Source organism: Podarcis bocagei (assembly GCF_964188305.1).
Source record: "Podarcis bocagei genome assembly, chromosome: 2".
Lineage (NCBI taxonomy): Eukaryota > Metazoa > Chordata > Lepidosauria > Squamata > Lacertidae > Podarcis > Podarcis bocagei.
Genome location: NC_138126.1, coordinates 3,704,267 through 3,719,538, shown reverse-complemented (window position 1 = coordinate 3,719,538; position 15,272 = coordinate 3,704,267). Strand labels below are relative to the sequence as shown.

General features: G+C 46.5%; 1 protein-coding gene across 2 annotated transcripts; it reads right to left on the bottom strand.

Annotated features, from left to right (window-relative positions):
- Positions 1-5,100: 5,100 nt before the first annotated feature.
- LOC308580549 (uncharacterized protein) lies at positions 5,101-14,691 on the bottom strand. 2 transcript variants are annotated; one of them, XM_081182365.1, is made up of 8 exons: positions 14,392-14,691; positions 13,488-13,565; positions 13,141-13,347; positions 10,612-11,312; positions 9,418-9,532; positions 9,095-9,174; positions 8,306-8,432; positions 5,101-6,796 (listed from the first exon to the last, which is right to left on the bottom strand). In XM_081182365.1, exons 4-8 carry the CDS (start codon positions 11,092-11,094, stop codon positions 5,592-5,594), a joined length of 2,010 nt encoding a protein of 669 aa, XP_081038491.1. In that variant the 5' UTR covers positions 11,095-11,312; positions 13,141-13,347; positions 13,488-13,565; positions 14,392-14,691; the 3' UTR covers positions 5,101-5,591. The 2 variants fall into 2 exon arrangements, with proteins under 2 accessions (XP_081038491.1, XP_081038492.1); XM_081182366.1 differs by lacking the exon at positions 13,488-13,565.
- Between the last annotated feature and the right edge of the window lie 581 nt (positions 14,692-15,272).

The window sequence follows — 15,272 nt, the reverse complement described above, 5'->3', positions numbered from 1 at the left end:
CTCTGAGCTAACATCCGGTGCTCAGTACAGAGAGTGGACTGCCCCTTTTCCCCAATAGTACAGTTCCAGACATCAACATCCTGTTTTGCATTCCAGCCACCTGCAGCTGACATTTGCATTGCTGCTTTTTCTGACACTATCGGACTCAATGAATGGATGCAATATTCTTATTCTCTCTATCAAGGGCAGGATAGTAAGGTCAACCAAATAACAGAATCTTTGGAAAACTTTCCAGACTGACCTCCAGTATCTATAACCGAGGTCAAGAACCTTCTTTCAGTTAAAAAATAATAAAGCACCCAGCATAGACTATTTGCCCCTAGAACCGTTGAAATCTTACATCGGTTGGTGGGCTTCCCTGCCGGCGGTAATATTCTCATTTATCGATTCATCCAGGTTATTTCCTGAAGGTCTGCTGTGGTCACCCCTTTATTCAAAGAGGGCCTTCCATCCGATCTGGCTAGTTATAGACCAATTAGTTTGCTACCTGTAATTAGCAAATTATATGCAAAGCATCTTTACAATAAGCTAGTTGATTGGATAACCTGATGGAGCTATTCTTGCCAAAGAGCAAGCAGGATTTAGACAAGGCAGATTCGCTATAGTCCATTGCTTTGTACTAGCCCATTTTATAGATAAGTATGTTAAGAAACCAGGTGGTGTGCTATATGTAGCTTTCATTGATCTGAAAGCTGCATTCGATTCAGTCTCTCGAGAAAGTCTGTGGGATAAGTTGAACTCTTCAAGTATAGATAAAAGATTATTGTTATTGATTAAATGTCTATATGAAAACTGCTGAAAGTGCATTGCTCTACAAATGGGCAGCTCACAGGATCTGTACTGTAACCTTTCTAGGCCTTTTTAACCATGGGTAGGAAAGCGTTGCACCTGGGCAGGGACGAAAAGAGTCAAATGACACCAAGGGGTTAAATCCAGAGAAAGAGCTTTATTCTGCCATGGGGGGGGGGCAGAGGACCTGTGTGATGGATTCACAAAAACAGGCCGCAGAAAAAACATTTTACAGCAGGTTTTTATCCTTTTTCCCAAACCCCCATTTTTCCTCTCCCCCTTCACAGAATTGCATAGAAAATGTTTCGCTCTTGTTCCCTGGCTCTGCTCCCGGAAGAGTTTGCAACAATCTAAAGGTGCTTGGACAAGGTCAGCTAGCCTGAGAAGCAAAAGACATTGTTCTCTACCTTTGTTACATAGAAAGATGCTGAGCTAAAAGCTTTTAGCCTTAGATAGAGAAAAAAACTTTGAGAAGTGCAGTTTGAAAAGTGTTTGAGGCTTTGAGGCCTGGCTGGGGCGGGGGGGGGGATTCACAAACAGTTTTTTAGGGTAAGCTAACTGTTCCCCTTCAGTACCAGCCACAAAGGGAGTTAAGCAAGGTTGTATCCTAGCTCCCACACTGTTTAATTTATGTATAAATGATATTGTTCAGAGTTTAACATCCCCAGAGTATCATGCCTCAAAATTGGCCACAAAAGCCATCTCTGTATTACTTTTGGATGGATTTCCCCCTAAATTGATTTTTGAATTCTGAATTTATTGTTACTCATGTTTTATACTGTATTTTATGCTGGTTTTTGTTGCATCAATTAAGTGTTTTAAATTTGTTGTTAGCAGCCCTGAGCCCGGTTTTCTGAACCAGGAAGGGTGGGGTATAAAAAAAAAATTATTTATTATTATACGCAGATGGTGTGGTACTTTTATCCTAAACAAAAGTAGGCCTAAAAAGATGGATGATCTGCCAAAGAGAACAGCTGGCTGTCAATTGCAAGAAAACTAAAGTTTCAAGAAACGATAGTCAGTCACGTTGATGTGATTGGTCTGGGTCGAAATGCAACAAGACCCTGATTGGCCAGCAAAGAAAAGGGAGTTGACTGACAGCTGGCAGAAATAGTGACAGTTGGGAATGTCAGTTGGTGAAGGAAGGTGGGAAGAAAGAGCGCTGAGAGGAAGCTGAGGGCTGGATATGAAGCTGCCATTAGGGCCAGGAAAGGGGAGCTGGCAGCTGTGCCAGGCCGAGGCTGCCCTGCTTTTTAAAAAAGCCTTAACTTAAAGATTTCAAAAAAGCAGGTTTTTCAGAAATTGGTTAAGCTGGCCAAGCAGCCAGAGGAGCTTTGGGGGGCGGTCAGAGGCAGGAGCACCAACTTGGCCTAGTGGCTGTGGTTGCCATGCAACATGCATGACCCTGGCACCAAAATTTGTGGGTGCCAAACCCCTTCATGGGGAATTTTGTGGGTGCTCGTGCACCCAGGGCCCCAGGGAGTTGGCACCTATGGCCAGAGGCAGACTGTCCCCAGTAGCTAAACTGGGTTGTGAGCATATATGGCCAAGGTGGAGGTTTAGGGTCTTTGGCCTGAGGTAAATTTGCCTTTTAGAGGCTGGTGTTAGCAACTGCCATTGAGTCCAGTCCACAGAAACTGTCACTGAGCACATCAAAAGCCGCCAAGTCAGTATCAGTGTCCTCTTGATGGCATTAATGTGCCTTTTAAAAAGTGTCTTAGTTAATGGTTCGTTCTCTCCAGTGTTAGCTTTACCCATCAAATATATAAAAGGATGTCACATAGAGGAAGGAGAAAGGTTGTTTTCTGCTGCTCCAGAGAAGCGGACACGGAGCAATGGATCCAAACTACAAGAAAGAAGATTCCACCTAAACATTAGGAAGAACTTCCTGACAGTAAGAGCTGTTCGACAGTGGAATTTGCTGCCAAGGAGTGTGGTGGAGTCTCCTTCTTTGGAGGTCTTTAAGCAGAGGCTTGACAACCATATGTCAGGAGTGCTCTGATGGTGTTTCCTGCTTGGCAGGGGGTTGGACTCAATGGCCCTTGTGGTCTCTTCCAACTCTAGGATTCTATGATTCTAATAGATTTGGCCACTGTGAGAACAGGGTGCTGGTCTGATCCAGCAGGGTTTATTAAAAGGTGGGACCAAAGGAAACCTTTTTGTGGTGATAGTTGAGGGAACAGTTTTCCACACAGAAGAAGAGGAGGAGTTTGGATTTGATATCCCGCCTTTCACTCCCTTTCAGGCGTCTCAAAGCGGCTCACATTCTCCTTTCCCTTCCTCCCCCACAACAAACACTCGGTGAGGTGAGTGGGGCTGAGAGACTTCAGAGAAGTGTGACTAGCCCAAGGTCACCCAGCAGCTGCATGTGGAGGAGCGGAGACGCGAACCCGGTTCACCAGATTACGTGTCCACCACTCTTAGCCAGTGCACCACACTGGCTCTCTGGGTGGTCATTTGAAGGCCTTGTGGGCTGTAGGCCCCTGAAGTTTGTCCCCATATGCCAGACCTGACTGCAACACAGAGCCAGTGAAGTAATTCTTCCTCAGAATGTGGAGTTTGAGACCTTTCACATTAGGAAGGGCTCTTCTAGATGGATCCCCCCCCCCCCCGGTGAGTGAGGGAGATGGTGTCAACAAAACCGTATCTCTTTACCCATTCTAGTTAATTCTCACAAATAATTTCTCCAAGTCTTCCTGGAGAGCTTGGAGGACTCCCTCAGTGAAGGAGGTGAGGACAGGTGACCCCACCTAGACCCGAAGTCACACCCCCCCAACCAGGCCTCAAAACTGTCCAAAATTCCTTTCCCTCTTCTAAAAATCCACAGCTAAAGTTTTCCTCACAAGATGCTGTGGCAAAGGCAAACCGTTACTTTTATCAGTACGAGAAGGCTTCAAAAGGCTAATGAATAGGCTCTGTCATTGCCAAGAATACTCAGACCTGAGAACTGACTCTTATCTCATTCGGTTGTCACATCTTGAACATGCTGAACCGATCCCCCTTTGGCTTCTCATCCCCCTTTCCTGGGAAGAGTCCAAAAGAGTCCCAAGACAGGAGCTTTCTATTCATGCTCAGGAAACCCATCATGGGGCAGGACTCCTGAGGGGAGGAGAAAGGGGAGGGAACTGAAGGGGAATATATACTCTGTGCAAATGGCTGTGAACTCGTGCTTGTTTTGTGAGTTATCACACTTGCTCCTTCTACCAAACGGATGGTAGAATAAAGCTTTTTCTCTGAAACTATTCCTTGAGTGTCTGTTGACTCCCATTTCCCTCTCCCGGGCGCAAAACTCTTTTCACCTGAGGCTAAAAAGGCTACATCAGAAGGTGGACTCTTCTTCCTCTAAGGTTTTTTAACGGAGGTTGGCTAGCCACCTGTCAGAGATTCTTCAATCCCTGCATTGCAGGGGGTTGGACTAGATGTACCTTATGCACTCTGATTCTATGGATTGTAGGCCACCACGTCTGGTGTAGCCTATGCCAGGGTTGGATTTGCCTGGAGCCTCCCATTTTTGGCCTTATCGATGGCTGTAGCATCAAAGCCACATCCTGCAAGCTTCTGTTTGATGTACATCTGTACTCAGGCACTGTTTTCAGGTTCTGGAAAGCAGGAACAGATACAAAACGCCCAGACACCCCACAAGAATCCTGGGACTCCTCAAACCCAAACAAGAAAGCAGCGACTCCAAAATTAGCTAAACGTGTTTTAATGTGCGTTGACTACAAAAGGCAGGGCACAGTCAGAATTCCAGACCAATGGAAAGAAATAGTTTCCATCAAATGTATATACCGTATTTTTCGCTCCATAAGACGCATCAGACTATAAGACGCGCCTAGTTTTTGGAGAAGGAAAACAAGAAAAAAATATATTCTGAATCTCAGAAGCCAGAACAACAAGAGGGATCGCTGTGCAGCGAAAGCAGCAATCCCTCTTGCTGTTCTGGCTTCTGGGATAGCTGCACAGCCTGCATTCACTCCATAAGACGCACACACATTTCCCCTTACTTTTTAGGAGTGAAAAAGTGAGTCTTATAGAGCAAAAAATACGGTATATATTAATCATAATAATTTTTAATAAAAAAACTAAGGCACAGGGGAAATAAAAGGAAGCTTCATGCAAACCAGTCAAGAAATAATAACAGGACCCAGTAAGGCATAAAAACATGCATTATAGCAGCCTCCCTCAGAGGTTTTTGGACTGCAATGGGCGTACTAGTGTGCAGCTGTTAGGTGCTGTAGTCCAAAATCATCTGAAGGGTGCCATAGGCTATAATATACCCAAGTAAATAAATGTGGGGCCTACTCTCCCCCCCCCCCGAAGGGTGACAGCTACCAGCATCAATCTGTGTCTGCATTGATGTCTGGTTTATTTAAAAAAGTCTGCATATTTAAATAGCTTGATCCTTTTCCACACCCCAAATATTTATTTGGGGGAACTAGGAGGGAGCCTCTTGAGAGTCCCATGGACTGCAAGAAGATCAAACCTATCCATTCTGAAGGAAATCAGCCCTGAGTGCTCACTGGAAGGACAGATCCTGAAGCTGAGGTTCCAATACTTTGGCCACCTCATGAGAAGAGAAGACGCCCTGGAAAAGTCCCTGATGTTGGGAAAGATGGAGGGCGCAAGGAGAAGGGGACGACAGAGGACGAGATGGTGGGACAGTGTTCTCGAAGCTACCAGCTTGAGTTTGACCAAACTGCGGGAGGCAGTGGAAGACAGGAGTGCCTGGTGTGCTGTGGTCCATGGGGTCCTGAAGAGTCGGACACGACTAAACGACTAAACAACAACAGGAGGAGCCTCTGCTATGTGGATTCCTCAATGACTAACAAGGGGTGATTCAGCAGCATCTCAGGGGTGACATACTGGCTCTCCTGGGCGAATTCTCTGATAGGACGCAAGACCGATACACCTTCTGAAGGCATCTCAACGTTCCAGGAAATTATGGGGTTCCCCGCCCCGACGTGAATCCTCTGGTGCCTGTTTAGATCGGCTTTCCTATAGAACCTCTTCCCGCATTCCAGGCACTGGTACGGCTTCTCTCCCGTGTGGATTCTCTGATGGGAAGTGAGGTCCGTGTGCTGGCGGAAGTACTTCCCGCACTCCAGGCACTGGTAAGGTTTTTCGCCGGTGTGGATGCTCTGGTGGCAAGTCAGGTTCTTCTTCTGGCTGAAGCTCTTCCCGCACTCCAGGCACTTGTACCGCTTCTCCCCCGTGTGGATTCTTTGGTGGGTGAGGAGGTTGGACTTATCGTAGAAGCTCTTCCCGCAGTGGGAACACATAAAGGGCCTCTCCCCCGTGTGGATTCTCTGGTGGGACGTGTAGCTCGTGATCTGGCTGAAGCTCTTCCCGCACACCAAGCATTTGTACGGCTTCTCGCCGGTGTGGACCCTTTGGTGCCTGGTGAGGTGCGGCTTGTCGTAGAAGCCCTTCCCGCAGTACGAGCAGACGTAGGGCTTCTCCCCCGTGTGGATCCTCTGGTGAGAGGTGAGGCCAAAGCTCTGGTGGAAGCTCTTTCCACACACCAAGCACTGGTACGGCTTCTCACCCGTGTGGATTCTTTGGTGGATAGCAAGGCTCGATTTGTCGTAGAAGCCCTTTCCACACTCGGCGCATTTGTACGGCCGCTCCCCCGTATGGATCCTCTGATGCGACGCAAGGTTTGCACGCTGGGTGAAGCTCTTGCCGCATTCCGGGCATTTAAACGGCTTCTCTCCCGTGTGGATTCGCCAGTGAACGTTAAGGTCTGATTTGTGACTGAACCCTTTCCCGCACACCGGGCAGACGTTCCTCTTTGCTCCTTTCTGCTTTTCTTGCTGAATAGGAACTTTGGGGAAGCTGCTGCCCTGCCAATTAACTGATTCGTTCATCCACACCTCCAGCTGATTCCGCTCCTGATTTTTTGGCCCTTTGTGATTCCTGATTTCCTCTTCTGTCTCTTCATACCTGCTCCTTTCCAACGACTCTCTGGGTGGTCCCTCCTCATCCTTACTGGGCCACCCATCACCTTCTGGAATAAAGGAGAGGAGCCTGGTTAGAAAGGGCGGAAAGCTGATATATAATGAACTGAAGAAAATGTTTAAAATGACATTTGTAAAAAAACCAGAAGCGTTTCTGTTAGGGACTGTAGGACAAGACCTGCCAAGGAAAATAAAGAATTTGTTTATGTATGCTGCAATAGCAGCAAGAGTCTTGAAAGCACAAGGATGGAAGAATGAGGAAACCCCGACAGAAGAACAGTGGCAAGAGGAATTGATGAACTATGCAGAACTGGCTAAACTGACATACAAACTGCGAGATAAGGACAACTGTGACTTCAAAGAAGAATGGGAACTTTTTACAAATTATCTAAAAAGACAACAAAATGAACTGGACTCCTTGGCAGGTTTTGAATAAACATACACAAATTTATTGAAGGTTAATATAGTAGATAGATAATGTAACGATTTATACAATTTTACAGTATGCAGAGAACAATATGTGTTGAGAAATCAGAGAGAGGAGCTGAGGGAAGTCTTGGGGGAGGGTTTGTTGGGGGAAAGGGGGGGGGGAATAATGAATATGATATGTTTTGATATTTTGTTATGTTGAAATTGTTAATTTTTTTTTAGAAAAAGAAAGGGCAGAAAGCTTTTCATCAAACCAAATTCACTCCCACAGAGAAAAGGCTGCACATATGTGGCTTAGTCGAGGCACAACAGGTTTATCCAGACCAATGGAATCAAGGTACTAGAAAGGAGATTCCGACTAAATCTCAGGAAGAACTTTCTGACACTAAGAGTGGTTTGACTGTGGAACTGTCTCCCTCAGGAGGTGGTGGGCTCTCTCCTTCCTTGGAGGTTTTTAAGTAGAAGTTGGATGGCCATCTGTCATGGATGCTGCACTGCTGGGGGTTGGACTAGAGGACCCTTGTGGTCCTTTCCAACATTCAAGCTTCCTCAAATGAATCCTGGGAACCGTAGCTTATCAAGGGTGCTGGCAACTGTAACTGTCAGAATGGAACGGCTGTTCTCAGGATTCGAGGGAAGTCCTGTGCTTTGAATATGTGTTTTGAATGCCCATTTTCAATGGATCTGCCCTTAGAGGAGGTGTGTATAAATTCAACAGAAGTGGGTTCCTAGACTGGGCTCCCTTCTTTCTCATTTAATAAAATTATCTCTTTAAAATTATTGCTTTAATAAAACGAGAAGTACATCGTCATGCAACACATAGTTGAACTATGGAGCTTGTTCCCACAGGAGGCAGTGATGCCCATCAATGTGGATGGCTTTATGGAGGTAAAGGCTATCAATGGCTACTTGCCATGTTGCTGCTGCTTCTAAGTACTAGTTGCTGGAAACAGCAGAGGCTACCTAAACTCGGAGCAAAGATTGATCCTTTAAGTGAATTCTTAATTCACCATTGTAACTAATTATTTGAATCTTCCCTGAACTGCATTTCTTGTACACAGATTATAGACTTATGCACTTAGGGCAATACGGAAACTGCTAAAGTAAAATAATAATATGAAATCCTTTACCCAGCAAGGCCACATTCCGGGAATTCTCCAGCATGACTTCTCTGTACAATGTTCTTTGGCCTGGGTCGAGCAGAGACCATTCATCCTCGGTGAAACACACAGCCACCTCCTCAAAGGACAGGGGACCCTGGAAGAAGAGGAGGAGGAGGAGGAAGAACATGGTGTTCCCCTGTTAACAGGCAAGTCAAAGGATAATGGTTGTCCTTCACTCCCAAATGAGGAGAGAGATGTTTGATGTTTGCAGGGGAAGGTAATTTCCCTACAGGGGCAATTTAATATAATATTTTTTAAAAAATTGTGCTTTTCCAACAATAAATGCTGGTGTCAAAGCAGTTCATTAATAATTAATAATAATAATAATAATAATAATAATAATAATAATAATAATAATAATAATTTATTTATACCCCACCCATCTGGCTGGGTTTTCCCAGCCACTCTGGGCGGCTCCCAACAAAATAATAAAAACATGTTCATCAAACATTAAAAACTGGGACATGAAGATGGCAGGTAGCCTGACATCTGCTGGCTGGTTGATATTATAATGCACATCAATCTCTGACTTTTGTCTTCTGGGTTTCTGGGGGTTTTCCCCGTTGTTATTCTGTCTCTCACAGCTACGGTAAACCTACCATTAAAATTATGGACTGGTCATTTCTTCGTCAGAGGGCAAACGGGCAAATTTAGCAGGGGATCAAAATACTTTCCCCCCTCACTATACACACACAGTTTTGATATCAATCAGTCTCTCCCTGCCTTGCAAATATTTTTCAATGATCCTTTCCTTACCTGAGCCGGCTGCACAGCAGCTGCTTCTGCTCCGCCGTTAAGAGACATTTCAGGGGGTGGCGGTGATTTCATCCCGTTCCCTGTGAAGAAGTGGTGGAGGCAAAATGTGGAAAGCAGTAGTATGTCAGCAAACTGTGGGTGAATTCCAGGCCCCCACAAGAGGAGAAGGGGAGCTGGACTTTCTCCTGGGAACTTTGCACCCATAAGTGTCAACTTTTCCCTTTTCTTGCGAGGAATCCTATTTGGAACAAGGGAATTTCCCTTTAAAAAAGGTAAACGTTGACAGCTATGTGCACCCCCACCAAGAAGGAATCCTCCCTTACCCGGTAACATGTTCCATGGACGATCCTCTTGGTTGATTACCCCAAATAACGGGACCTGACAGGTACTGGGCAGGCCAAACTCTGCCTTGGGGGAATCGATGATCACTTCCAGCACCTGAAACAGAAGGATCCCATGCAAGAAAATGGGGAGAAGTTGAGAGAAGCAATACCGACCAAGGGACGGATTCATGCCTCCCTCCCCATAGTCTCTGCAAAACCCTGCTGAAATCAATGGGGCAGGTGGAATGTCTGGGCCTCCCCACCCAGCGCATCGTGGATAACTATCTGGCAATCAGTGGTGGCCATGCTCTGCTCTCCACGGTTGCAGCCAGCAGGGCTTCTGAAAACCAGCTGTTGGAAACCTCAGGGGTTAAGAGGGCTCTCGTGCCCGTGTCCTGCTTGTAGGTTTGCCACAGGCAAAGTCAGATGGCCTTGTCTGACCAGCGGAACAATCGGCCTCTAGAGGTAGTGAAATCTCTCCATTGCAAGGAACTGCATGTCAAAATACAACCCCTCCTTTTAATCTGGAAATCCGCCATGATGGAATAAGACCGAGCTACAAAGTTATAAATAGTCATAGCGGGAGGTGAGCCCTTAATATGTCATTATTATTTGTATTTCAGGTTCGATTTGGTCAATTTCCCCTGGAAACGCTAATGTTTGATGCAACCGGTCAGGGGAAATTAATGAGCAGACGCCTAGAATTGTTTCATTGGAACTGAGAGAAGATGGCGGCTGCCAGCAGCGAAAAGACTTTTGGATTGATTTGGCAGAAATACCAGCGTGTGGGGAGATGCTGCACGGACAGAGGGGTATCATACACATAAAACCCACACAGAAACACATCATTTTACTTCGACTCGCTTGTGGAAACAACTCGGAGGCAGTGAAAGAAGGAAAACAACAGGAAGATTTAAAGGAACTATTAGAAATGACTATCAAAAGCAGCAGAGATATGAGATAATCAGAGCCGCACCCCCCCCCGAACTCGAAGCATGGGAAGCCCCAACAAAAAATTATAATTCGGCAGAATATTTGGATTATTTTATATGTATAATTTGGAATATTTAATGTGACCTGATTGGATTGTTAAAATGGAAAACTTAATAAAAATGATTTAGAAAAACAAAAAACAACCCCTCCTTAGGTACAATCCCAGCTCCCTAGAACTATCAGGGTGTTCAACTTTCTCACCTGATCCTCTTCCTGCTTTCTGTCTTCCTCCCGACTCAGGAGGAAACCTTCGGCCAGGGCCACCGCTTGGGAACTGGTCTCTGGCCCACACTCCCTGACCCAGTTCTCCATCTCCGGGGGGAGGACAGCCAGGAACTGCTCCAGGATCACTAGGTCCAGCATCTGGGCCTTGGTGTGCCTTTCTGGCTTCAGCCACTGGCGGCAGAGACGGTGGAGTCGAGTGCAGGCCACGCGGGGGCCCTCGGCCTCCTGGTAGCGGAAACGCCTGAAGCGCCGGCAGAGAGTGTTTGAACTCACTGCTCCTTCATCCAGGATCTTCTGTTCTCTTCTTTTTTGGAATCCCCCAGAGTTCTCAGCCAAAAATGAGCCAGGGCCTTTTCCTGACGCCTCCCTTGCTGGGCCTGGAAGACCCATTTTACCTCCGACATCCATCTCAGCTCCCTTCCAGACCAAAAAGTCCTTTTGCTGCAAAGTTCCTTCCATTCCCAGGACAAAGGTTTTTTTGAAGAGGCCCCTGATTAGTCTCAAAAGACCTAAAAGAGTGCAATCCTATATGTGTTCACCTGGGAGTGGAGTCCTGTTGAAATCAGCGGGGCTTACTTCTGAGTAGACGCACGCAGGAAATGCACTGCTGGTCTACAGGCAAGCAGGTGAGTTTTAGGCAAAACAGGAGGCTTTCAGCAGTCAGTTCAAGATTCTCCCTTTGGAAAAGAAAATAAGAATGAGAGATTGTGTCACATATCGATGTACTGCTGTATTCCCTCACTCATAAATATTCCCTTTGCATTGCTGGGGGTTGGAACAGATGACCATTGGGGTCCCTTCAAACTCTACAGTTCTATTATTAGAACGTGGCCACCGTGGCTAGTAGCCATTGACAACCCTCTCTACAAATTTATCCAATTCTCTTTTAACTCTATGCAAGTTGGTGCCTACTTCTTCCTGTGGGAGGGAGTTCCACAGTTTAACTCTGGGCTGTGTGAAAAGGGGCTTCCTTTTATCTGCCCCGGATCTCCCAACATTCACCTTCATTGGACACCCACGAGTTGCTGGTGTTATGAGAGAGGAAGAACTCGTTCTCTCCTTTCCCACTTTCTCACCCACCCATTTATAAGCTTCTATCACGTCTCCTCCGACTCGCCTTTTCCCCAGACTAAAAAGTCCCAAAGGCTGCAACCTTTCCTTACGTCACTCCATCCCCTTGAACATTTGAGCTGCCCTTTTCTGAACCTTTCCCAACTCTGCGATCTCCTTTTGAAGGTGAGACATGACCAGAACCATACACAGGATTACAAACACGGTCGCACCATATATCTGTACAATGGCAAGTCCACTCAGAAGAAAGTGTCTTGTACAATCACTTCTAGACCGCCCTGAGAGTCCTACCACCAATTTAACAGGTCAGTAACTGGATTTTTTAAAAAAATTGCTATTACATTTCTACTCCACCTTTTCTCCAAAGAGCTCAAGGGGATGTACACACTTTGCCCCCTCTCAATTTTTTCGTACGGAGCCCCCAGTCGTCTCACGGACTATTGACCCATACACCACTAATCCTCTGCTGCCAACCATGTCCTTCCCGGTAAATCACTTAGTCTCAGTCAGGTTCTCAAGTTAACCAAGAAAAGTGTAGTTTATTGCAGACACAAACAAACTTTAACTGCATTCCAAACGCTGTTATTCTTTACCTTCTTAGTCTTACAGTGGTGCCTCACAAGACGAAATTAATTCGTTCCGGAGTTTTTTCGTCTTGCGGTTTTTTTCGTCTTGCGAAGCACGGTGTCGGAAAAGTTTTGGAAAAGCTTCAAAAATCACCAAAGTCTTTAAAAACCTCAGAAAAGGCTACCACACCGCATTCTATGAGTTGCTCCTCGAAGTCAAGTCGCAACTGTATTAACGGTTTTAAGAAAAAGGAAACAAACTTGCAAGACGTTTCCGTCTTGCGAAGCAAGCCCATAGGGAAAATTGTCTTACGAAGCAAGCCCATAGGGAAAATTGTCTTGCGAAGCAACTCAAAAAACCAAAAACCCTTTCGTTTTGCGAGTTTTCCGTCTTGCGAGGCATTCGTCTTGCGAGGCACCACTGTATTTTATCCTGCCTCTATCTCTTCTACCTCCCCTCACACAAGAACCAACTGCACTGTCTCTCTGTTTCCAACTGCCTGCCAACTGCTTTTCCAACCGCTTTTCCCAACCAACCAACCCACTAAAACCAGCCTGTGCTAAGCCCTTTTATAAACAGGTAGGCGCTGCCTCCAGCTTTCCTATTGGTCTACATATTAACCTTTTCTCTCCCCCTGTACAGACATTTTCAAACAAACGGGCAAATGCCACACCTCACCACAACCCTGCGGCGTAGGTCAGCCTGACCGACCCAAAGTCACCCAGTGGGCTTCGTGGGTGAGCAGGGATTCGAATCCTGATCTCCCATGTCCTGGTCTGGCACACTAACCACTACTCTGCACCACCTCTCAGGCAGTGCGGTGTGAGCACTCCCCCAAGTCCAAGAAAATTATTTATACAGTAGTACCTTGGTTCTCAAATGACTTGGTTCCCAAACACCAAAAACCCAGAAGTAAGTGTTCCGGTTTTCGAACATTTTTCGGAAGCTGAACGTCCAATGTGGCTGTCGGCTAGTGTTTCCAGGGCACATGCACCAGTTTTGAGGCTTTTCCGGTTAATTTGTTTTTGTGACTGCGTGGAACCCAGTTCAGCTACTGAATGATTGATTGTGTGACTGCGGAAATGGATAAAAGCGATCATCAGCTCAGGTAAGAGGGAAACATTTTTAATTTATTGTTTTGTATTGTAAAATTTGTATAAGGAAAATAATAAATTTTTTTAAAATTAATTTTTTTAAAAAAAGAAGCTACGAACATGAGTTTGACCAAACTGCGGGAGCTTAGACCAAACTGGTGTGCTCTGGTCCATGGGGTCACGAAGAGTCGGACACGACTAAACAACAACAACAACTAAGAGCTGTTTGAAGGAGGAACGGGCTAACTCTCTTTCGCCCACGTGCCAGGGATTCCTCGCCTGGGATTCCTGCGGGGGTTGGACTGGATAGCCCCTGGGGGTCCCTTCCAGCTCTGTGGGCGGTTTAAATCACGCAAAGGAGGAGCTGGACCATAAAGAAGGCTGATGGCCGAAGAATTGATGCTTTTGAATTCTGGTGCTGGAGGAGACTCTTGAGAGTCCCATGGACTGCAAGAAGATCAAACGTATCCATTCTTCAGGAAATCAGCCCTGAGTGCTCACTGGAAGGACAGATCGTGAAGCTGAGACTCCAAGACTTTGGCCACCTCAGGAGAAGAGAAGACTCCCTGGAAAAGACCCTGATGTTGGGAAAGATGGAGGGCAGAAGGAGAAGGGGACGACGGAGGACGAGATGGTGGGACAGTGTTCTTGAAGCAACCAGCATGAGTTTGACCAAACTGCGGGAGGCAGTGGAAGACAGGAGGGCCTGGCGTGCTCTGGTCCAGGGGGTCACGAAGAGTCAGACACGACTCAACGACTAAACAACAACAAAGGAGGAGGCGCCCTGCAAAGCGGGTGCTTCCCCAAAAGGCTTGCCTGGCAGAGTGGCCTTGCCAAGGAGGGAGGGGGGCTTCGGCGAGACGGGGGGGGGGTCTTTCCCGGGAGGGGGGGGGGAAAGCTGGGAAGACTTTCCCCTTTCTCAACTTGCTTCCCAAAGAACCCTTCCCCCCCCCGCCTCAACCCGACAAAACCCCCCCATCATTTCCCCCCCCCTCTAAAAAAAAACTCCACATTGCAAACTCACCCGAGACCCCACCCACCTCTTCCTTCCTCTCTATCTCTCTGAGTTGGGGAGGGAGGAGGGCAGGGGAGTGAAGGGAGGAAGTGACGTAACCCTATCTCATTTCCTCCTCTTCCTCTCTCCCCCCCCCCAAACCCTCTCTAGGACTTTGCAGCACGTGGCTTTAACCCTTGCAGGGACGACCAGCAAGTGGCGCCTCTGCAAATGACCCTCATTTTGTGCTTTTGCTGGTAGTTTTTTTTGTAGGGGTGGGGAGGTGCAAGCCAAGGGTTACGCCGCCGTTTCCTAAAACTTTTTCGCCGGCCTGGGTGCCCCGAAGGATAGCGATATGCAAGAGAATAGCACGAGGAGATTTAAGAGCAGCAGCAGCAATTAATTGCATATTTGTGCCAAATCCAATTTAAATTATTTCGCTTAATTCAACAAAACTGATGAACTACCACTGTTCAGTAGTGGAAGACGACAATGTGATTTTATGTGAACTGTGTTGCTTTTATTGTTGTTGTCCGCTCTGAGCCAGGCTTCGGCTGGGGAGAGCGGGCTATAAATAAAATTTTATTTTTATTATTGTTGTTGTTGTTGTTGTTGTTGTTGTTGTTATTACTACAGGAGACTGATAGTGGGATATAGTGGGCTAAGGTCTGGGGTATGCCATGTACAGAAAAGGCTTGCAGGGCATGGAATTCTCTTGTCCGGTAGGACTAAGCCAGAAGCCTTTGGGAAGTTTTGGAGACATCTCATTTAATATAGTAACAGGGCAAATCTGCCACACACCTTGAAAGCAGCCTTGGTAGACGCATGGAATATGTGAAAACAGTGTCATTGATATTATTTATGCTTCCCGTTTCGCCATGGATGTAGCCGGGGATGGGTGGGGAGGTACA